The sequence below is a fragment of the Lonchura striata genome, chromosome 14 (assembly GCF_050655825.1).
Source record: "Lonchura striata isolate lonStrDom1 chromosome 14, ASM5065582v1, whole genome shotgun sequence".
Lineage (NCBI taxonomy): Eukaryota > Metazoa > Chordata > Aves > Passeriformes > Estrildidae > Lonchura > Lonchura striata.
In genome coordinates, this window is record NC_140716.1 from 14,732,336 (window position 1) to 14,755,857 (window position 23,522).

Consider the following 23,522-nt stretch of genomic DNA (forward strand, 5'->3'; position numbering starts at 1 on the left):
GAACAGAGGAGCCAGTTCTCTGAGCCTGGCTCCAGCAGCTCCCACTGCATTCCCACATCACTCCCCCAGGCAGTGCTGGGATCTCGGGGCTCAGGCAGTCCCAAGCCCCTGAGCCTGCAGCCTCCTGGCAGAGCGGGCTGAAAACCCTGTGTGCATTCCTGCAATAATAAATAGGGAACTTATTCACGAGGCCCCAGCTCCCTCCAGAGATACCCACACACCACACACAGGCTTCTCAGTTTTTATTCATTCATCCACATCAGCAAATGCTATTTTTCCTCAGACAGCTCACCTTAAAGTAGAACCAGACTCCTGCTGCCTGCACAGCCACCCTAGCTGCAAGGAATGCTGCTTCACATCCTGCACTAAAGGAATTACCTCCTCAGGGATACTCTGCTGTTGAAGATCCCCTCCCTGCTGGCCCCTTGGGTGCTCTCACACCCTTGAAGCCTTTACACCTGCAGCACCCGTTTGGGGCCTTTTTCCTTCACACACACAGTGCCACCTCTCCCCCCTTTCCCCAGGCATCCTAATGTATTGGATAGATCCTGTTAATCCCCCAAGCCCCCTTGATTCCAGCCTCAGACTTAGCAAAGCAAGCCCCAAATCCCTGTAATCACCTTCCAGTCACTGCTCTGCACAGCCCCCATTCTGAGGGCACTGCTCAGCCAGGGCTTTGCCCTTAGGAGTTTTTTGGGGGTTTGCCTTAACTTCAAGGGAAACACCACTAACAACCCCATATTACTGCAGCCAGAGGCACCAAGGCTAGGGAGAGACCTTGGGACTCCCCAGTGACAGGGAATGAGGGACAAAGCCCAAAACCCTCTGTGCCCCAGCACAGCCTCAGCCCTCTGAGGAGTTTCCAGGGGTGCTGCCCGAGGAGAATTCCCTCTGCCTCATCCAAACTCTTCAGGGTGAAGCTCCTGCAGCCTCACCCTGCAGCTGGCACTGGGTGCCCACATGCTCCATGGCATTGCTCAAGATGAAAAAACAGTGCCCTGTGCTGAGGGTGGGAGGTAAGCATGGGCAAGAAGCAGCACCCAGAGGGGGGGACACTGCCAGGCACAGCTGAGAGGGCCATACCTGCCTGGGGCAGGAAGCACAGACACTGCAGGCAGACCAGTTGTCACCCCTGCCTGACGGGACTCAGAAGGGGTGACCAGCTGAAAAGATGGAGCTGGGTGGGTTTTTATATTTGGGATGTGTGCCCAAAGTCCAAATACCAGAAGGAACACACAGTTCCATCCTCTTCCCAAAGGGACTTACCATGATTCATCAACATCATCACTCACTTCAAATTTTGAAAAATCACTTCAGATTTTGATTGTTGTGTTTTTCCCTCTTAGAGGATTCAGGAGTAAATGGGAACAGAGTCACTGGAAACCACTCTACACCAAGGTCCCTGGCACCCTCACCCACTCCCAGGGATAGGGCAACCTCTTCCTGCACTGCCTGTCCTTGGCAATGCCCACCCACAAATGCCCTGGCAGAGCTCTTTCCCAGCACTAAAGCCTGCACATCCATCAAAGGCAGGCAGTAGTGAGGTAAAGCCACAGCTCCATCTGGGCTGTGGTTCCTTTGTCCATGTCCCATGGGGCACAGAGCTATCCCTCTTTCTGCTCTGCTGCCTTGGCACTCCCCTGCTTGCCAGAGGCATGGGAAGCTCAACAGTCCCAGCTCTTCCTTCTCTCTCTTCAGTCCTTCCAGGGGATCCCTGCCTTGCTGGGATCTTGGCCCTGGCAAACCAGGCCAGTGACCTCTGTCCTAGAGCACTGACCACAAAGCCAAGTTCTTGGGGATGGAGTAACAGTGATGTCCTGGTTCTGACCAGGGCAGGGTTCATTTCTGCAGGACCAGGACCTCTCCAGTACACAGCTGTTATTACTGTTGTTGTTGTAGCTGTTCCTTATCTCACTGCTGTTTCCAGTAAAATGCTTTTATTTCTACCAGTGATCTTCTTTTGTACCTCCAGTTCTCCTCTCCATCCCACCCCAGGGGAGAGGAGGTGAGGAGGGGGAGTGGGTGAGTTGGGAGTGTTTCAGTGAATGCCATTCCTAAGCCACCAACGTGATCACACCCAGCTCCTGAGGACAGCAAGAACCCAAAGTGAACCAGAGTGGGCTGGTTGGAGGAACAGGCTTTGAAGCACAGATCTGGGGTGGCAGTAGAGCAGACATTCCAATTAGGAACAGGGCTGCAGTTCGAGCTCCACTGCAGCTCAAAGAGCCAAACATCACAAACTCCACTCCTTTCAACCCCTCCACAACAAACTACCTTTTTATGGCCTCAGATCCATTCTCTGGGCCAATCCCCATGGCACAGGAGGAGCCAGGGACACGTTTCAGAGGCCGTAGGGAGCTTGGGATGCAGAAAAGGATAATGAATTGATTGCTGTGTGCAACTGTCACCTTTCTACCACCACTCAGACCTGAACAACAAGGGCTGCAGGAAGCTTAAGGCAGACAAAACTTCTAGGCTTGGAGCTTCTCCTCCAAACCTAAACCTTTCAAACAAAGATCCTGGGAGCCTTGACTCAGGCCCAAAGAGCAGCTGGTTGTTGTCCTCTGCTGTCCCTCATCCTCCCAGCTGTATTCTCTGGTGGCCACGGCCTCCTCGGTGCCCTGCCAGCTGCAGTGGCCCTTGGCAGAGCCGTGGTGCTGCCGGCACGGCCCCGTGCTCCCTTTCCCAGGCACACTCAGCTTCCGGGTGGAACAGTCACCCGACGTCAGTATTCCTGCAGCCACCGGGAGAAAGGGGACAGTCACCCTCTGCTGGGACAAAGGGGCTACACATTCCCCAAAGGGAACCAAGCAGAGGGCACACAGGGATGAGTGAGAGCCCAGCCCTGGTGTGTGGGCTCTGAGTGAGCTCTGGGCATGTGGCAGTGAGGATGGTGTCCCCTCAGTGCCACAGCCTGGGAGTGGCAGTGAGGGATGGTGTCCCCTCAGTGCCACAGTCTGGGACTGGGCAGGGCGGTTGTTCCCACTCACCCTCCTGGCTTGGTTATGGCTTTGGCCAGCTCTGCCCGCTCTGCCCCAGGGCTTGGAGCTTTTGGAGGTTTTGAGTCACAGTTTGCAGAGTTTTTCCTGAGGACAAACCAAAGGGAAAAAGCAGCATTAGGAAGGGGGCAGGAAGCAGGAAAGAACAGGCTGCACTCAGCCACTGCTGTGCTGCCTTCCCTGCTCTGAGAACAGGGGTGTCTCTACTGTCTACAAGGTGCTGGGACAATTTCCTGTCACCAGGATACAGGATTAGGGAACCACTTCCCCAGCAGCTCTCATCACTGAGCAGGAGATGCAGGGACTACCCCCCACCTTTCAGCCTGGACCTGTCACTAGGGGATGATGCAGAGTCCAAGATCTGCAGCAAGAACAGAACCAACTCCAGAGCCTGGAGACTTCCCTGAGTGAGCAGGGATTGTGTAGTCTCTCCCAAAAACCACTCCAAACCACCAAACCCCACCCAGCCAAGCCTCCCCCAGCACAAGAGTCCTTCCACATGCCCAGAGTACTTCCCACCTTACCCATCTCTCCCACACACTCCTCCAGTACAGCTGACAGCTCAGGCAAGCTCAGGGACTTCAGGGAAGGTGGCCACCCTTCCAGAACTGCAAGGACAGGGACACAGTTAATCCATCAGCAGCTCTCTGGGACAGAGCACACAAGGCACTGGTGCTGCTGGGAAGCATCCCCAGCCAAAGGGATTCCAGTTAGGGCTTCTGAATCACACAGGAAGAGACCTGCCTGTGCCAAACTGAGGAGTTTTCTGGCAATTCTACCACTTCAGAATTTACATTTTTAGACTGGCTGCGTTGTTTATTAAGAGAATCTCAAAGGGATTAAGCGTAGTGGACAGAAATCAACAGGATCTCTGCTTGTCTCACTTCTAAGACACAGGCAGCAAAGAACAGGTCACTAGGAGCATATCACAGGTAGCAAGATCAGAGAGTCTCAGAATCATGGAATGGTTTAGGTTGGAAGGGACCTTAAAGCCCATCCCCTGCCATGGATAGGGACATCTTTCACTAGACCAGCTTGCTCCAAGTTCCCATAAATCTGGCCTTGAGCACTTCCAGGGATCATTTACCAACTCCTAGGGATAAGGAGCAGCTGGGTCAGGCCTGCTCAGCCACAGAGGTTTGTCCCATGGATCCAAGAGCAAAATCCCCAAACTGGGTTAGGGAAACAACCAACCCTCCTGCTTCAAGCCCTGCTCCAGGGTACAGGGTGGTAACAAACCCGAGTTGCAGGCACAGGTCCCTGAAGCAGAGCTGCCACTGGGGCCTGTGCTACAGCTCTGCATTTTTAGCCACAAATGCCTGCCAGACCCCAAAACTTAACTGAGAAACTCTGCAAGTTCCACTCCAAATGCCCTGAGAGCTTTAAATGCTTCTCCTGAGCAAGAATTCAACTCATTAAGAGTGTGGCTGCCCATCCATTCCCAAGTGTCTGACTTCCAGCAAGGGAAGCCAAGCAGGGGTTTGCCCAGGACTCTCCTGGTGCTCACCTGGGCGCTCCCCGGGCCGCCGGCTCTCCCCGGTGCCGCGCTGCTCCCGTGTGTCCGGCGCTCCATCGCCCGCCCGCTCCGGGGCCAGCCGGGATGACAGCTCTGCCTGGCAGCTCCTGCCAAACCACACCAAAGCCATCAGCAGGACCCAGGGACACGCTGGCAGTGACACTGCACACTCCTACAGCCTGCAGTACCTGCATGGGGTGCCCGGGCAGCGCCTCTAAGGCCCTGGGGTACAACCTGCTCCTTGCTGCTTCCCGGGAGGAGGAAGTGGTGCCTCAGCCCAAGCCTGGGGTGCTGGCACTGCTCAGCTCCCAGCCACTGCTCCCCATCTGCAGCCACAGCCAGCTCTGCCCTGTGCACAGAGGAGCTGTGGGGGGACAAGATAAGGAAGGGCTGGGGTGAGCAGCAGGAAGCCCAAGCCAGGGGCTGTGTTGGTCTGTGAGAGAATCAGGCCCAATCCAAGGTTTCTAATGGGCAAAGGGAACGACCTCAGGACAGGCATGAGGGGCACCCAGGTTCTCGGACTGTCATCACCATCCCACCAACTCAAGCAGCGTACATTCAGAGCATGGCAGGGCCCTTCTACAGCAGCCTCAGCTCCTCAGTCAGGGGGAAAAGCCAGGCTCTGCCCCTTGCAGTGGCAATATTGCTCTGCTAAGCTTCTGGAGCCAACTTCAGCTCTCCCTGGCTTGGCAGACAGCAGATGCCACTCCTTGGGCTAGGATCCATAAGCAGCAGGATTTATGCCACTTTCAGGGATCTCCCTATTGTATCACTGGACAGAACAAGGCCCATGACAGGAGTCCAACTGTGGCACAGAGAAAAGCACCACAAAGTCAGTAAAAGGAGTGTCAGGAGGTTATTCAGATTATTCTGCCAGCTGTTACAGAGTTGTAAGAAAAATATTCTTCACTTGCAAGTTACTGCACATCCTTTGTCAGGATACAGGTTAAAAACTCCTTTTTCTATTCAAAAAGGTCCTGATCACCAAGTATTACCCTGGGTAGGCACAGCCTCAGCCTTTTTGTTACTTCTAGTTGAAACAGGAACACCCAGCACCCACAAAAAGGCCACTTCCAGCTCATGCATCTGACCAAAATTTCATGTGTGCTCCCATGGCTGTGGCTTTTCACTAGGGAAAGGCAGGCAGGATCCAGATGTGTTCATGTGCCAGGTGAGCTCTCCTGCCTTACCCTGAGCATCACCTGTAAGGCTGTCAATATAACCCCAAACCCCATTTCCCAGCAGTCTCAGTGTCACTTCCTGGGAATGACTTACTTGATCTGATCCAGCAGGACTCCAGCATCCTTGGTGATGGCCTGAGCCTCTCTGAGCTGGCAGTGGATGGCATTCCAGGTCTCATCCCGCTCCATCAAACAGCTCTCGGCCACTGCACGCAGCTTCTGCTCCTGGCACACCTGGCCCTTCATCACCTGCACCTCTTCACACCTCTGCAGCAGAGCACACTGGGGATCAGGCTGGGAGCACTGAACATCTCTCAAGTCCCTGCTATTTTAATGCCTTAAGCAGCCAGAATGTTCCTTTCCAGTGGAAAGGAAGCTGGATGAAGCTTGTACACTGAGTAAATATTCTCTCCAAAATAAACCCAACCCCACAGTTACAATTCCCTCTTGCTCTGTTTACAAAGTTACTTATGAGTCCAAATTTCCCAAAACAACACAAGTTTGTTCACTGATGGCTGCATCACTTCACCATAAACATGACACTGCTGGGAAGGAGTAGGGATTTGATCCCTGCTCCTGTTTCCTATAGCTCTCAGCTGGATGGGAAACAGACACAAAGGAGCACCAAGGATGAGGAGTGGCAAGTTGTACTTGTGCTGTTTGTACACCAAGTACATCCACTATAAGTTGTGGCTTTAGGTGAAGGAAAAACCATCAGAGGCACAACAAAAACACAGCACAGATCACTTCCTGCAGGGTGGAGGGCCCTGAGGAGCTGGCAGCAGCCTCACCTTGTGCAGCTGGATGGCCAATTCCTGCATCTCTGCCTCCAGTCGGTCGGCGTAGGCCAACTCCAGCGCGTCGCTGGGCGGGCGGGCGCTGCTGTGCCAGCGCGCGATGGCCGAGGTCATCTTCCTCTTGGGGCCAAACAGCCTGGGGGGATGGAACCAACACGGGTCAAGCCCTGCACCACCCGGCCCTGAGCCCAACAGGATGCCACGAGGACCTCTGCAGTGTCCTGGTGTCTCCAAGGTACCTCTAGAAGCAGGAGCGTGTTACAGCCGAGGACATGGGGATGTCCAATTGTGTGGGAGGCAGCCAGAAGAGAGCAGCACTCCCCAGCTAAACCTTCCTGACCAGGCTGGACATGGTTTGTAGGGGGAAGCTGGGATGGAAGGACAGACACTCACGTGATGCCTATTTCCTTCAGGTCACTCTCTGTCAGGGTCAGGAAGATCCGGAGGTCCACATCCTGCTCCTCAAATACCTGCAGGTACTTCAGGCACCCAATCTCCTCAAGGAATGTTGCCAGGTCCTGCAGCCCAGACAAAACAAACTTATTTACACCCTCTGAACAAAAGCATCACCAGTCCTCCTAATCATAAATATTTGCTTCCTCATGCTGTTGTAACACCTTTCTGGGTTCCAGCAGCAACCACAACCTCCCGTGGTGGCTCCCTGCCCTTCTCCACAGTCACACACCAGGACTGGTCTCTGCTGCAGCCATGCCTCTTCTAACAAGTGCATAGCAGAATGACACAGAATCAGCTACCTCAGCCCACCCCACTGCCAGGTTTGATAGCCCACTCACAGGCCTGAAGGGTCTAGGAAACCCCTCCAAGCAACAGCAACATGTCAGCAAACAGCTCCTCTACAAGGAATTACTGTTTCACAAGCATTTAAGTTTGGAATACAAGGTGTTTTGGTAACCTTGGAAAAGCCTCCCACACCTGGTACAGTGACAAACCTGCAGGACAAATCTGTGGTTACCTGGGGCCCTGTGTAGGCCGGGGGCTCAGGAAGGACCAGGTGCTGGCAGCAGCCCCCAGCCTTCCCCAGGCAGTGGCTCCACTGGCTGTCACTGTTGCTGTAGCGGGTCTTGCCCTTAAAGCTCTTGGCTTGTTTCCGACTCGGGGGGCTGTTGGCGTGGTCAGAGTCCTGGAAAAGAAAAAACCACCCACAGAATGGAAAGGATGATTGTGCAGAGATGTCAGATCAGGGGGCCTAACAAGTGCAGGCTCCTCTACGACCTAAAGGCCCTTTGTAGTGCAGCCCCAGAGCTGCCTTGACCCATGTGAACTGTGAGTAACCTCCAACCTCTTCCCCTTCCTTGGTCTTCCTGTCCCTGGAAGAACCTTTCCTTACCCAGCCTGGTCCTACAGGTTCCCATGGGAGTCGAGTCTCCCAAGGGTGAAAGCACTGTCCAAACTGAAGGCAGAAAAAAGAAAATCCACCTCATTGCTTTCCAAGGAGCCTTCACTGCTGACTCCTGGGATTCTAATTAGGCATTCACTGCTGCTGCTGCTGCTCCTGATGGTTCCCAAGCTGTTGCTGGACAAAGCACTATCCTCTGGAAAGGAATAGGAAAAAAATATTGAAGTACAACTTCATTACATTCTGGTTTTGTTACACCATTACCAGCAAAACCTCCTGGAGGTGTAAAGGAAGGCAAGATTCAGAGCAAGGCTTCATGTGCAGTACTCAGGATACAAGATGACCCTGAGGCAGATTTCACATCTGATCCCCAGCACTCATCTTTCCCAAGTCTGTTTACCACCAGAGACACTTCTGGAAACACCCATTTCTGCCTTGTTCCCACCCTCCTTCAGACTATTTGTACAAACTGATGAAATTACCACACTGGGCTGTATCTTCTATAGCTAAACCTTCCCAGCCTTCCCTAAGGAAGCATCTTAGTGAGAAAGGAAGCCAAGGCCTGGACTCACACCCAGGTGTGCACTGCAGGCTGGACCATTTCTGAGGCAGTGACTTACCCCTGCTGCTGCTGCTGTCCACGTCCAGCTCGTTGATCGGGGAGGTGACGTCCCTGTTCCGGATGACACCTGACGCACAGCTGCCGTCATTGCTGAAGGTGACATAGCCCTGAGGGGGCACCTGCTCTGTGTGCAGCAAGAAGGGAGAACAGAGATTAGGATGCAAGTTAATCAGGGAGGCTCCTGCAGAAAATGTCAACACTTCTGGGTCTGAAAATAACCAAAATGAGAGACTCTGCTCGTAACTGACAAGTTTATTTCTAAAAAGCACAGAGAGCACCTGAGAAATGCAGGTTCCTGCAGTTCCCTCACATGACTCCACAGCACATCTACTTCATTTACATGCTTACACTGAAAATCAGAGAAAAATACTTTATAGCAGAGATGTACCTTAAACAGCAGCTTCCAGCACTCCCTCTCCTTATACTCAAATTATGAAAGGGGAGAAACAGCTTAGGAGAGTAGCGTGGCACACCCTGCAGAACCACCTCCCCCTGCAGCTGTGCTAAAACACCAGGAGAATTCCACTGGCATTTAAGAAGCTGACAGTATCATTCCAATACAGCCTGGGGGATAACACAGACTCGTGTTTAAGAGAATGAACTAAGCTTTGAACATGCTTTCGAGTCCATAATCTTGGGTTATTCCAGGCAACCAGTCTGAGAAATACCTATGACAGACAGTAAAACAAACCTCCTAGTGCTGCATCCAGGATGTCTAACTGGGATCATCTTTCTCTTGGCTTATTGCAAAGGTTTTGCAATTTCATTTTTAGAAGCATTTCAAGCATCAGGGAAGGCAAAACTCACAAGTTCACTCTTATGATCAATGATTTCTCAGCCGGTGTGAGCACCTCCCTGCCATCAGCTTTAAAAGGAATCTCAAACTTTTGAGCCTGCCTAAAAAGGGAAACTGAACTGTTCTCAAGAGTCACAAGAACAGTAGTTGAGGTCAGGATAGAAAAGTATCCCACTTATCAATATCCAGCCTTGAAAAAAGAGTTCATGGGGTTTTTTCCTAACTCAGACACTGGATAGTGAACATCTTCATACAAAGTTATCTTTGTTCTGTACAAACCACACATGAATCCCAATAAATTAATAACAGATAGCAGAAACAGCTGCAGTGCTGTTGAGGTCTCAGGGGACTGTCCCTCAGGCTCCCAACTCTCCTCACCATAGCAAGACTGCTTCCATCTCCCCATGCCAATTGCTGTGATCTTGGCCAAGGCCTGGGGCCCCTCATGGATGCTGGGACCCTTGGTCCTACGAGCAGGTCTCTGTCTCTGGGGAGCAGAATATGATTCATCTGAAGAACTCAGCTCCTCATAGTTGCCTGTAGTTCAAACACAGGTTGTTAGCAGCACAGGAAGTCATTTGCCTGTTTTACTTGTTACTGGTCCTGTAAGTGCAGTGGAAAGAAAAAGAGAAATGTTGAAGAGTAAGGGTGAAACAGCTAACCTAGGTCAGAAAGGGGCCAGCAGACAAGAGTTGTTGGATTCGTGCCTCTTCCATCCTCAGAAATGCTGGAATTTCCAGGACAGACCAGGTAGCACTACCCCATCTACACAGTATAACATACTTTCAAACTATCAAACACCTCACTTCAGGTTCCATCTTAAAATGAAGCAGGTTGAACATCTGTTACCTGGACCTCTGCAGAAGACCTTGGGCACTGGGGCTGCATGCAAATCTATCAGCCCCACAATCTTGGTGTGGCCATACTTCATGGCCAGGGTCCGTGCCGTGGCTCCAGTGTTATCTCTGACATCTGCCTTCACTCCCTGCAGGAAAAATACCTGGTTAAGTGCACACATCAGAGAGCAGTGTAAAAAATACATATGTATATTTAAAAAAACCCAGAAATGTCTTAGCTCCTCCATCAGCAATACAAGCTCATCTTTGACAGACAGTTCAAGCTGCACTAATACCCTGAATGCCTTTCTAGTTATCCCCAGTTTCTCCAATTCGTGAATGCCAAATAGCCCAGGGCTCTGCCACTGGGAACAGGTTTGTTTGATCTGAAGTGTTTTGCATTGCTGCCTCCTTCTGGCAGTAAGCTGGACTAGTCAAATGGGATTTAAACCAAACTGTCTAAGAGCCCTGCATGCTCATGAGCTTTTGGATGCAGATGTCCAGTAGCCTGAGCATGCAAGCCTGTAAACACAATAGAAAAATTACAGCTTCGGTTGTTTTCTAATTCAGTCATATCTGGACAGTGAGACCTCACTTCTCTTCCTGCAAGGCCAGTGTAAAATCATGGTAACACCCTGCAGAAAGCAGATACTTTGAAAACAGTCCTGAAAGTCTGGGACTTCAGAGGTGACTGTCATCAAGGAGCAAACAACACTGCCAAAAAAAGCATGGTGTCAAATTTGTGCTAGTTCCTCTGAGGGCCAGAACCAGACTTTCAGCTACACAAACTGCCAGGACACTTACATGATTGAGAAGGTACTGAACAATTATCTCATGGCCAGAAGCAGCTGCTTCCATCAGAGGTGTGTATCCATACACTGGCTCCCTGGGGAGAGAACACACACGTGGACTGGTATAACCATAGCTGAAGTTTGGCCATTCCCTAACAGAGCATTTCCACCCCTCAACCTTTGCTGATCACAGACTATGATGTACAGGCTGTCCTGTTGTAGAATTAATTCCCTGTAGAGATTCAGTGCTCCTAAACTGGCTGCACAGCAGCAGATTACTCTTCCAGCTGCAGATCTGCCTTTAAGAGCCCAAATCAGTTTTGCAGGAGCTAATAAAATAAGAACCTCTTGTTGCCCTCATGCAATTCCATGTGCATAAATGTGTGGTGGTCCTCAAGGCATGGGAATGCAGGGCACACTTCAAAAACCAACCTGAACTCTGAGTATATAAAAAAATCAATAAAAAAGACCTATGAAGTGCACTTGAGTTCAGAAGGTGTCAGTGTTTAGCTGATCATTAAACAAGCAGTAAATCTAATTTCCCTTGATCTTAGCTTAATAAACAGTAACAGCATGGGCAGACTTCAACTCAGTTTGCAGGTCAACTGTCCCTGTATTAGCTGTGCCACACCCTGAAGTACAGGGGGAAGACAAAAGCAGCTGTTTGTTGGAGTGTGTTCATCTGCCACCTGTTGCCTTCATACTGAATGATAAATGACAACTAAAAGACAGTAAAATAACAGATTCTTCCTTACTTGCAGTTGGCATTTGCCCCATTCTCTAGTAAGAACTTGACCATCTGCTGGTGCCCGGCGCTGGTGCAGTGGAACAAGGCAGTCCAGCCATGGATGTCCTTCATCTCCAGCTCTGCCCCTTGCTGCAAGAGAACAGACAATATTCCTTACTGCATCTGCTCTGCTCAGGCTTTCAGCCACTGCCTCTTTATGCTGGGACACCGAGAGTTTAAATTAAATCCCACCACAAAGCAGACCTCACAACAGAACACAAAGTGGCAGCTTGTGGATTATCCCACCCTGAGCACTTAAACCACGTGCTGTGGCTTTACCTGTGTTTTATGGGCTACACACCTGTAGAAGGAAGTAAGCAACACTCTCATTGCCACAGCTGGAGGCCAGCATGAGGGGAGTCTGGCCTTCTGGGGTGGGGATGTTCACATTCACTCCTGCTTCCAGCAGCAGGTGCACGATGTTGTCGTGGCCGATGTAGGAAGCGTACATGAGTGGGGTCCAGCCCCCACAGTTCCTCTGGTTCAAATCCAGGTCTCCACTAAGAAACAGAAGAAAGAAGTCATTTGAACTACTGTGCTGGTGCTGTGGACCACAGCTGGCTTCTGCAGACTCTTGTTGTCATCTAGCACTGAAGCCTGCATGGGAATTTCTACCAGCTCCAGCACAACCTGCCCCAGATTGCAGAATCACAGAATGCTTTAGGAAAGAAGGAACCTTAAAGACCACCTCATTCCACCCCCACCCCTGCCATGGCGGGGACACGCCTCCTACTAAAATACTAAAGAGCTCATTTTTATCAGCAGATTTGCCCCTGCAAGCTTTGTGCCAAGAACACTCTGGGAGTCCCAGTGACTTGTCCCTCTTGCCCCAACCAGTGTGGCACTGGTGACAGCCACACCTGCAGCAGGTGGCACCCAGCTGTGCCCCAGCCAGCCCCTCTCACCGCTGGATGCACTCCTGCACCACTTGGTACTGCCCGACAGAAGAGGCCGTGTGCAGGTCCAGGGGCACGTCCAGCTCCTCCCGGCACAGCACGGGCCCCACCCCGTGCCACATGGAGAGGCTGCGGCTCAGCAGCTCCGACTCGCTGGCCTCGTCACTCAGCTCCGACATCCTGCCCTGAGGAGCCAAAGCAGAGCACAGCACTCAGCTGCTGATCCCCGTTTTCCATACAATTACAGCTCCAAGCTGCCATTGGCTTGGAAGGTGAGGCCAGCTCAGATGTGTGGGGTTTCAAATTCTTACCTCAACTTTGATTGACTCCTCACCCCGAAAAACCAACTGCTGCTGAAAAGACTTTGCTGGAAGTTTTCTCTTGCTGTAGAGAACTCTGGGATTCCAATACACTGGAAAAATAAAAGTCAATAATGCTAAACCCCACATCTTTCTAATCTCATTTTAAGACTGCAGAAGCAGCAGCTTTATTTCCTCCCTGCCTAATCCAAATATGTCTAAGGCAGCTTTAAATAACCTCGGCAAGAGAAGACTAAACATCTATTTAAGAGCTGAAGGTAGGCTTAGTGTTTTACAAAAGGATGTAATTCTTGCTCTGCATGTTTTATAATGCAGGGAGAGAATTAAGAATTCATATGTCAGACATTGCTGGTCTTGTCCATCTGTCTTGCATTATAGGATGGTCCTGATTAAATTAAGACACAGTCATTAATAATGACAACTGCCCACTGCTCCCAAAACACTCTGTCACCTGAAGAGGGTGTACCCTCCACTGTCATCAGGTTGTAAGCAGATTGTTTCTACCATTTATTGTTTCAGCCCTTCAGAGGCAGCCCAGCCTCATCTCAGTGAATCCTGGAAAATGCTGAAACACTGGGGGCAGCAGTGCACCTACCCATTCATTATCCAAGCACACCCCCCCTCCTTAATTACACAGCTCCTCCAGCTCCAGGACTGCCTGAAAGGTTTATCCTAGTCCCAGCCTTGGGGAGCAACTGCAGACTGATCATTTGAACCTCCCACAGGAGTGTTCTTCTTCACTCCATGAAGAGCTCAGCACAGCTGTATCCAGCAGCTGAGGGCTTCAGCTGCAGCTCCAGGACACAGAATCCAGCCCCCAGCACAGAACCCCAGAGTGGTTCGGGTTGCAAGTGACCACTGGGTGTCACCTCACCCAACCTCCCTGCTCAAGCAGGGCCCTCTGAGCACCTGACACAGGGCTGTGTCCAGGTGGGCTCTGGATATATCCAGGGAAGGAGATCCACAGCCTCTCTGGGCAGCTTGTTCCAGGCAATCCCATGGGAATTGCTTTTCCCTCCCTGTAGTCTCACTGCCCACCATACAGCACTCCTGGGGTTTGCCTGGTCCCTCTACATAAGGTAAGACAACATAAAGTCCTTCTTCTTCCTGGTAACTTCTCACCAATTTAACTCCTTGGATTCATTCTGGGGTCAGGCAAATGCCAAATGTGGCACTGGTGAGGAATAAAAGAGAGCAGGAACAGGTTTTTCAGCAGCAGCTGCTCCTCAGCTGTAACACTTCAAGACCATAGCCCTGTTTTCTGAACAACTGGGAATATTTGCCTTGCAAGCACCATCCCCTTTTCTTATAAGAAAACACCTTTCATTCCTACCTCTTCACTCCCCACCTGGATCCTTTCTCTCCCACCTTCCTTTTCTTCCCCTCCTTCATTCTCAGCTTGTTAAGACTACAAAAGCACCATCTATTCTATTCCATCAGCTGGTAAGAAATTATTTCCCTTTAAAAATACCTGCAAAAGCACCTACTTTGCCTGACAGCAGGAATTTGTAGTGCACTGGGCAACCCAGAAGCCTCAGACAGGAATATGCAGAGCACAAGGGAAGGGCCTGACCACCTCACAATCAAAACACAAGGAGAGCTAAGTGGATTGAAGTGGATCATAAGGGGCAAAGTAGGAATTTCTCACTAAAGCAGATTAAAGCTGCCCCAGGGAGGCCAAAAGGCAGTGAAAGGAGGTAGAATCCAGGGCGGTTTGTAGAAGTACATTTAGGTGCAAGTCTAGCTCATTGTTCTCTACTCTCCATGTTAATTGGGTACATTAATTATAAATCACTCAGGTGTCTGGTCTTTGTCAGAATCAGCCACTCTCAGGTACAAGTTACCAATGCAGCCTTGGTGAGGTGATCCACAGTCAGCAGGGCAATAAGGACAGGACAGAACATCCAGGACATTCAGCCTCCTACACCTCTCCTGTGCTCTGCCTACATATTTGCTTTTTATTTTTTTAAAGCTTCTCACACTGAACTTTAGCAAGTCGTCAGCTCTGCAATCACCTGAGGACAGCTGCTCACAATCTCCAGGACAACAACAGTGATCACAACTCTCAGAACTGAACTGAAAAGACCTGAATGAAACAAAATCAGAGTTATCTGGTGCAAAGAGGAGGAGCCTGGAGGGGACATGTGACACAAGCATAATAATGCATCATGTCACAGAATACCAGGATGGTTTGGGTTGGAAGGGACCTCAAAGCCCATCCTGTTCCACCACCTGCTATGGGTAGGGACACCTTCCAGTATTCCAGGTTACTCCAAGTCCTGTCCAACCTGGCCCTGGACACTTCCAGGGATGAGGCAGCCACAACAGAACCCAATATTAAGAATAAGTTTGACAAAGACCTCCTGAACATTCACAGGCTGTTCCCCTGCTCTGGGGCAGAAGTTCACATTTGTTAGAGGCCTCCCTCAGCTCTGCTGTCCTGCTTTCAGCTGGGATAGGGTTCATTGCCTTCCAGCAGCTGGCACAGGCTGCTTTTGGATTTAGGATGAGAAGAATGCTGATAACACACTGATGCTTTGGTTGCTGCTATCCAGTGCTTACCTTAAATCAAGGACTTTGCAGCTTCCCATGCTCTGCTAACAAGGAGGTGCTCAAGAAGCCAGGGGGGAGCTGACCCAAACTGGCCAGAGGGATATTCCATTCCACAGAGCATCACTCCCAGTATATGAACTGGGGAATGTGCCTGGGAGGGGCCAATCATAGCTTGGACATGGGATGGGAATCAGCAGGTGCTGAGCAATCCTTTTGCTTTTGAGTTTCATATGGGTTTATTTTCTCGTGATAATTATCATTATAGTATTATTATTTTGCTTCAATAATTAAGTTGTTGTTACCTCAAGCCATGAGGTTTTTTACTTTCTTTTCTGATTCTCCTCCCCATCCCACTGGGATGGAGCAGGGAAAAGGAGCAGCCTGGTACCTGGTAACCAGCTGGGGTCAAGCCATGACACCTGTAAGGCTGCTGTTATTATTATATTAAATTTAATCCATCAGCACTCAGCTATTTCTCAGGGTTAGAGCTCTACAGTGCTGGGGCATAGAGCAGGCAACAAACCCCACTTCCCTGGATTTGGAGTTTGCTGTTTGAGCACACCAGAAGGCAGAAAAAAAATAAACATAGTATGAAAACTGACACAACAAGCACCTTAGAGCCACACTACAATAAATGGAAGGAGATTTGAGGAGCAACCAGCCCCCAACACAGAACAAATGCAACACCGCCTGTTAATCACCCTCAGCAGGCACTGCTCAGCTCAATTCACTCTGTCACACCCCCTCCCACAAGCACTGGTGACATCCACACGTGTCCTTCTGTCCCAAAATAGGGACACCTAAGGCAGCACAAGCGTGGAGACTGCTGGAGGTTCCAACTGAGCCAGCAAACTGACATGAGAGAGTCATGGAATATTTTGAGTGGGAAGGCACCCCCAGGGATCATCCAGGGCAGCTCCTGGCCTGCACAGACACCCCAGCAATCCCACCCTGGGCATCCCTGAGATCATTGTCCAAACCCTCCTGGAGCTCTGGCAGCCTTGGGGCTGTGCCCGTTCCCTGGGGAGGCTGGGCAGTGCCCAGCACCTCTGGGGGGAGAACCTTTCCCAAAATCCAGCCTGACCCAGCTCCAGCCATTCCCTGATTGGGAATCAAGCTCTGCCCTCAGTCTCCTTCTCCAGCTGAACAACCCAAGTGCCCTCAGCTGCTCCTCAGACCCTTCCCCTTGCCCCTCCTTGGGGCACTCTCCAACAGCTTTAGATCCTTCTGATATTGTGGTTGCCCCCAGGACTCGAGGTGAGGCCCCACCAGGGCAGAGCAGAACAGAGCAGGAACACACTCCCCTTCTGCTCCTGACTTCGCTCTATTTCCACTAAACCAGCAACAACTTATCAAGGGGCTTAAAAAGGCCCCATTACTTCCCTTTTTAGGTGCAATTGTTACCAGCTCAGCCACAACAGGAACCAGAACATCTCATTTTTGCAGAGTATCATTTGCTGACTGACTCAGCTAGCACAATTCACAGCTGCAGGAACCACACCAGGTTCCTGAGGTTGGTGAGAGGAAACATTCCTGAATTCACAACACTCGAGTTCAATCCTACCCACATCTGTTGAAAATACACAAAACACACCAAGCTTTTAATCTTTTAATGCTTAGACTCAATCACCTTAAAGGCCCTTTCCAAGCTGAGCGATTCTACCACGAGCCTGTCACTCTCGGGCACATTAAAACACATCAAACAACCTCAGAAAAGCGAGGCAAGAGGCACGAAAGCACCGAGCAGCCACATCAGGGAGCACATTTCCCCTGCCGGGGGCTGTGCCCGCCCAGGCCGCCGGACACGGCCCCCGCAGGGCTCGGCCCGGCCACGCTCCGCTCACACAACCACGCACCTGAGGCGAGCCCAGCGGCTGCCAGAGCGGCCGCCACGCGGCTGGTACCGAACATCTCGCAGCAAACGGCTCCGGGGCCGTTAGCCCCGCACCTGCCTCCCTCGCGGCCCTGCTAGCAACGCGGCCTCAGCATCGCAGACTGCAGCGAGCGGGAAGGAAGCAGTGCGGCCACGGGCACAGTGGAGGGAGGCCGGGAGTGCCCGGGCCGGCCCCAGGGGTGAGCGCCGCCGCTCCTCGCCGCTGTCCCGCCCCAGCCCCGCCGCTCCCTCACCTGCGCCCGGTGAGCGCCGCCGCCGGAACCAGTCCCCAAGCGCAAGGCATGCCGGGAGCGCCCCCGCCCTCACGGGCAGCGAACTACAACACCCAAGAGCCCCCGCGGCGCCGGGCCAATGGGAGGAGCCCGTGTGAGGGGCGGGTCGCGGGGCAGCCAATGGCGTTGGGGCTGGTGGCGGGCGGTTGCACGGAGCGGCCCCGAGCAGCGGCCCCGCGGCTGTCCCGGCCCCGCGGCTGTCCCGGCCCCGCGGCTGTCCCGGCCCTGCGCTCGTCCCGGTGCCGCCGCTTCGCTGTGCCCGCGGCCCGGCCCGCCCGGCGCTGAGCGGGGCTGTGGGCGCCGTGAGTGAGGGCAGGGGAGCGGGGCGGGGCCCGGGGCCGGGAGCCGCGTTGCCATGGGGACGATGGGCGTGCGCCGCCATTGCGGGGCTGTGAGCGGGGCCCCCCAGGCGAGCCCCGTCCCTGGCCCGGGGCTCGGCCCGGGGCTGCGGGGCTCAGCGCCGGAGCCAAGCTCTGCCTCCCACCATTGCGGCTGTCCTCACCGCTTCTCCTAACCGGCAAACGTCAGTTCTGGGGACAAGGAGAAGCTCAGGGTTTCAAGTCTCAGAGTCACGGAGTCGTTAAGGCTGGAAAAGACCTCCAAGATCATCAAGTCCAACCTTCGCCCTACCGTGCACAAGCTCTACAGAAAATGCCTGTTGTGCTACTGCTAAGTGTTTGTTTTGGACACAGAGCACTGTTTGCTCCTACAGAAGATGCTGCATTAGCTGACTGACAAGTCAGATCCAGTGTCCATCTATAACCTTGGGATATTTATCTCAGAATTTGGCACAGGGAGCCACACTAGGCAGTTTGTTTTATCCCCATGGGGCTCCTCTGACCCTTGGCAAGTTCTGCTCAGTGTCAGAGCACAGTGCTCCAGCCAGGAGGATTTCCCTGTTTCTTATCTAAGTGAAATTCAGGCATTGTCTCACACCAACAAAACCACTATAGATGAGGCCTATGAAGTATCTACAGAAGCAATTTGAAAGTTATAAACTTCCCAGGGGGATAGTTGAGTTTAACTTCACTTTTTGAGGCGTGTTCGTGGCCAATGCAGATAACAGTGTCAATTACTCACAGTCACCAACCTGCCATGGTCCTTGTGGGTCTCTTCCAACCCTGGATATTCTGTGACACCTCTGAACCAGAAATCATTTCCTCTCATGTTTGACTGCCCAGAACACCATGTGATTGTAGTATAAAATGTAAAGTTTTTCTGTGAGGGTGAATGATCTGACCTCTTAGTGCAGCTGCAGTTCCTACTGTGTTGTCTCAGCTTCTCATGGACATCAAGGAACAGGAGGAAAGAGTCCACTTTATAAACACTTTGAGTGGTCAAAATCCATGAATGTGCCTATTCTTTACTGTTTTTAAAAATAAAAGTCCAGTGAAAACAAAAGTAAACATGAATCACATGGAAGGTTCTCTGCCCATGGCAGGTGGGTAGAACAAGAGAGTCTTTAAGCTCCATTCCAATCCAAACCATTATGAGATTCCATGACTTTGTGATCATTTTATCTATCTTCTGAGTAGGGAGGAGGGGAATGTGACGGAAATTGGGAAGAGGAGTCAATCCAGCTGAGAGCAGAGGTGTCAGCCTGCCTTTGTTGTGTTCCTGTCCCATCCCTGCAGGCAGAACACGGGAACAGGCTTGCAGAGGACACAGTTACAGCACTCTGGCTGAGAATCAAAACAAAATTCCTTATAAATGAGGGGCTAAACTGCCCCTGGGATGTTTGTAGTGAGTAGGGCAGAAAGCTCTTAGCCATTTCTGAACTCAGGTGGAAAGGAATAGCTCCAGAAATGCAGATTTTAACATTTCCTGCTGGGTGTGCTGGGAATTCCTCTGCTCTGGCCACACACACTCTCTGGCCACACACACCTTGTCCTTGTTTTGAACTGATGTTATCTCATGTTTGGAGAGCTGTCCTTAGGCTCATCTTTCCTTTGCTTGAAGGGAAGCTGTTCCAATGGCCTCAGAAGCACAAAGTGAGGATGCAGAACATGCAGCTGAGCCTCCTGCAGCTCCTGTGCAGGGGAACAGGACATTCCAGTGGGGAACCTTCCTTGCTGCAGTGAAAGACCAGCTCCCATCCCTGGACTCCGACTCCTCCACAGTAAGCATTGAAAATCCCTCTGGCTTGTGGGAAAAAACTCTCAAAAGCAAGAGCAGGTGACCTTATCAGGCATTTTGGGGTGGCTGGTGTGGTATCCTGGGTGGGCTGCCTGTCCTTGCTACAGAACACTGTGTGTTAATCCACAGCCTTCTGGATTATCCTTAATTACCCAAGTGTAATTGCCACCTCCTCTCCCAGTATTCTTTGGATTCTGCCCCATCTGCAGAGCTGCCTCCAGCCCTGAGGCCCAGCACAGACTTGGAACTGCTGGAGCAAATCCAGAGGAGGCTCCAGGATGAGCAGACGGATGGAACAGCTCTGCTGGGAGCCACGCTGGGACAACTGGGATTGTTCAGCCTGGAAAAGAGAAGCTTTGGGGTGATCTCATTGTGGCCTTCCAGTGCCTGAGGGGGCTCCAGGAGAGCTGGAGAGGGACTGGGCACAGGGGATGGAGGGACAGGACACAGGGAATGGCTCCCACTGCCAGAGGGCAGGGATGGATGGGATATTGGGAAGGAATTGTTCCCTGGCAGGGTGGGCAGGCCCTGGCACAGGGTGCCCAGAGCAGCTGTGGCTGCTCCTGGATCCCTGGCAGTGCCCAAGGCCAGGTTGGACAGGGCTTGGAGCAGCCTGGGACAGTGGGAGGTGTCCCTGCCCATGGCAGGGGTGGATCTGAATGGGTTTTGCAGTCCCTCCCAACCCAAACCATCTTGGTATTCCATGATATCACAGATTATTATGTACTTGAGGCTGGTTCTCCACAAGACATGTTGCTTTTTTGTGCTTTTTACCTGCCAAAGAAGCATAATTGCAGAAACCTTTTCATATGAAGTGTGAGACTGAGAGGTGTTGTGCAGAGTTCTTAACTGGTACAGGTTTTTGCTTGCTGGGTCTGGGCCAGGCTGTTCTTGGCTGCTGAAATCTCTGTTCACAGGACAGCATTGCTCTGGTGCTCTTCTCTAGTTCTCTGGCATCGACTTTTCTGAGGGGATAATGTGTCTCAAGATTTGATTATTAGTGGCATTTTGTCCAAATCAGAACATCGTATATGTACATGTATAAACTTGAAAAACATTTTGAACACACAAAGAATATATTTTATCCCAACTTAGTGTAGACATTAATGGTGCAGGGGAAGATTGTGAGATGTGAAAGAGCCAGAAATGCCTCCAGTGGGTATTTATTATTTACCAATGATCCAAAGCAGTGTGATCTGCTGGATAAAGTGTTGATGGGATTCCATGACTTGGATTCTGCACTTACATCTTTCACTGTCATGATGGACAAATCACATTCCCACACTGTTCTCAGTTCCCTCTACCTACACCGTTATAATTATTTAGAACAACCCTTGCCTTTTAACATGTGCCTCTGTAGTACAGATGAAAGCCCAACACTGAAATTATTTATAGGTTTACTTGTTGAGTAAATTACAACCAGGCTAAGCAGCTCCAGATTTTGGTGCCAAACACCATTGAAGAACCCCAAATCGTGCTGAACATTTTTTTCACTCTTTACAATCTCCAAATTCTCTGTTTCTATCCCACATGGAAAAGATTTCCTGCAGAAGGAACTGAGGCAATCTGTCTGGCACTTCATTTGTATTCAAAAGATCTGGTTGTGTAATCCCTGTCCTGCTGAGGCTGCAGTTCCAGGGCTGCACCTTTGTCCGAGGAATTTCCACGTGGGAAAGATTGCGAGCTGTCACCTGAACGTGCTCTGTTCCCACCTCCAAAAATGGCACTCACAAATGTGTTTTATGCCCTGAAGCCCTTTCATTACCCTGATATGCAATTTATTAAGAGGAAAGATGTTCTGATGCAGTTGGTTTTGTGTTAATGACACCAGAGTGGATTCTCTGCAGTGTGAATTCCAAAAATGCATACTTGCAAAACAAAGGGACAAGCAGGAAAGCTGTGTCCTGACTGCTGAGGAGCTGCTTAATCTCCTTTTGGTGTCCATGCATAAGGATTCATCTCCAATGCATATCTGATGTTTAAAAAAGGGATTGTCAGAGCTATCTAAATGCTGCCTGACCAAACACAGACGCTGTTTGCATTCTGAACAGGAATCAGGCTCTTGAGGGCAGTGAAAAGCCTTCATGGCCCTGCTTGGCCTCACCTGGGGCTCCAGCAGCTCTATTTAAGCTCAGCTCTGGCCCTTCACTCCTTCTCTGAGCTATGTTAGGGAAGTTTTGGTTTTCTAGTTATGATCCTGCCTGAGCCAGACTTTCACCTGTGAATTGACTTTCAGTTTTGATCTCTGACCAGCCTCATCACTCCAATATTGCCCAAGGATCTGGAGTTGTGCCTCAGCCTGGTAGATCCCCCTGCTCTGTTCTGCTTGTTCCTTTTGGGTTCTGTGGGACTGGGCTTTGCCTGGTGAGGCCTTGCCTTTCCAGTTCCTGAGAATCCCAGAATGATTTGGGATGGGGGGATCTTAAAGCTCATCGAGTTCCACCCCTGCCATAGGCAGGGACACCTTCCACCATCCCAGGCTCCTCCAAACCCCATCCAGCCTAGCCTTGGACACTGTCAGTAATCCAGGGGCAGCCACAGCTGCTCTGGGCACCCTGTGCCAGGGCCTGCCCACCCTCCCATGGAACAATTCCTTTCCAATATCCCATCCGTCTCTGCCCTCTGGCAGTGGGAAGCCATTTCCCCTTGTCCTGGCCCTTGTAAATATTGAGCAGCTATGCTCTTGCCTCTCTGATGGTGAATGAGGTAGTGCAGAGAATCACTTGGGAGTTAGAGAACTTCCCACACTTTCCTTTGCTTTTCTCAGCAGGAGGTTTGTCATTAACCTCCATGGGAATTTGATGTTTTACATGTTTTTACATTTGTAACTTGCTGAAATGTGAGGTTGGTGACTCTTGGGCTACCAGACTGTCTAGTAAAGGTGCGACTGCAAGGAAACTTCTTGTCTCTGCACTTCAAGAGGTGCCAACATGGGAGCTGTCACTTCAAACCAGATATTCCAATATCAGTGAGTATTGCAGTCTCCTGTTTAATTTCTCTGTTTTATTCTGTTTGCAGTCTGATTGTGAGAGTGATGAGGAGCTTTTCATCTACCAGCGGGACCTGCCCAACTTAATTCCGGACCTGTCGGAAGAGCTGATGATGTTTTCCCTGGAAGACTCCCAGGAGCAGGTTGGGACTGTTGTGTGTGGGCTGTCCTGTCACCCCTCTCTTCTGGCTGTCCCCAGTGTGGACAGCTGCTGATGTCTGACCTATTTGTCTGAACAGGAAAAACTTAGTCCTCAGTATTTTCTCTCACTAGAAAATATAACTTTTTTTCTCTTTTTGCATTGGCCCTTTAAAGTTTTCTCTGTTCTTGAGATTTTGGATTTTTTTTGTCCCATCTCTTGGCAGCTTTTATTGTCCCTTTACTGTTTTTCTTTCCTGTGCATTAATTTTTCCTGTGCACTAATTCCTGTGCAATCATTTTATGTGTCCAGAAAATTAATTAGGACAGTGCAGGAAAGAGGAAAAGTATGAAGTTTACTCTTTGAACAGCTTTTCTGGGATAAAATCACATTGTTCCTTCAACAAAGATAAATCCATGAAATCATAGAATGGTTTGGGTTTGAATAATGAGCACATATAAGAAAAAGTAATTTAAAGGATGTTTAGCAGTTCCTGAAATCAAAGTTTCTGGAAAGTAAACAGTCTCACTGTTTTCCATGAGGGACGTGGTGTGGGTTGTTTCCATATGGTGTCTGAGTTGGAGCTGTTGCCTTCCAATCACTCTGTTTTGGTTTTTTATACACTTCCAAAGCTCAGGGAG

At 50.8% G+C, this 23,522-nt stretch overlaps 2 protein-coding genes across 13 annotated transcripts in view; one reads left to right on the forward strand and one right to left on the reverse strand.

Annotated features, from left to right (window-relative positions):
- Positions 1–227: 227 nt before the first annotated feature.
- Positions 228–17,714, reverse strand: ANKS3 (ankyrin repeat and sterile alpha motif domain containing 3). 5 transcript variants are annotated; one of them, XM_021540787.4, is made up of 18 exons: positions 17,579–17,637; positions 12,890–12,990; positions 12,588–12,763; positions 11,984–12,182; positions 11,651–11,772; positions 10,909–10,990; positions 10,118–10,253; positions 9,647–9,805; positions 8,471–8,596; positions 7,931–8,046; positions 7,467–7,634; positions 6,887–7,011; positions 6,488–6,629; positions 5,791–5,963; positions 4,507–4,622; positions 3,524–3,607; positions 2,991–3,086; positions 228–2,734 (listed from the first exon to the last, which is right to left on the reverse strand). In XM_021540787.4, the coding sequence occupies exons 3-17, from the start codon at positions 12,755–12,757 to the stop codon at positions 3,004–3,006; spliced, it is 2,001 nt and encodes a 666-aa protein (XP_021396462.3). In that variant the 5' UTR covers positions 12,758–12,763; positions 12,890–12,990; positions 17,579–17,637; the 3' UTR covers positions 228–2,734; positions 2,991–3,003. The 5 variants fall into 5 exon arrangements, 3 of the variants coding, with proteins under 3 accessions (XP_021396462.3, XP_085448625.1, XP_085448624.1); XM_085592499.1 differs by lacking the exon at positions 17,579–17,637 and adding an exon at positions 17,308–17,499; XR_014958547.1 differs by lacking the exon at positions 228–2,734 and adding an exon at positions 4,704–4,879 and having other exon boundaries at positions 17,579–17,714.
- A 28-nt stretch (positions 17,715–17,742) lies between these two features.
- DNAAF8 (dynein axonemal assembly factor 8) overlaps positions 17,743–23,522 on the forward strand; it is a 91,155-nt gene continuing 85,375 nt past the window's right edge. For 6 of the 8 annotated variants that reach the window (XM_085592494.1, XM_085592496.1, XM_085592497.1 and 3 more), the window contains exons 1-3: positions 17,746–17,919; positions 19,577–19,736; positions 22,772–22,885. In XM_085592494.1, coding sequence (XP_085448620.1) covers positions 19,590–19,736; positions 22,772–22,885 — 261 coding nt within the window. In that variant the 5' untranslated portion in view covers positions 17,746–17,919; positions 19,577–19,589. Of the gene's footprint in view, positions 17,920–18,921; positions 19,059–19,576; positions 19,737–22,771; positions 22,886–23,522 lie in introns of those variants that run through there. The other 2 variants (XM_085592493.1, XM_085592491.1) reach the window with 2 other exon arrangements.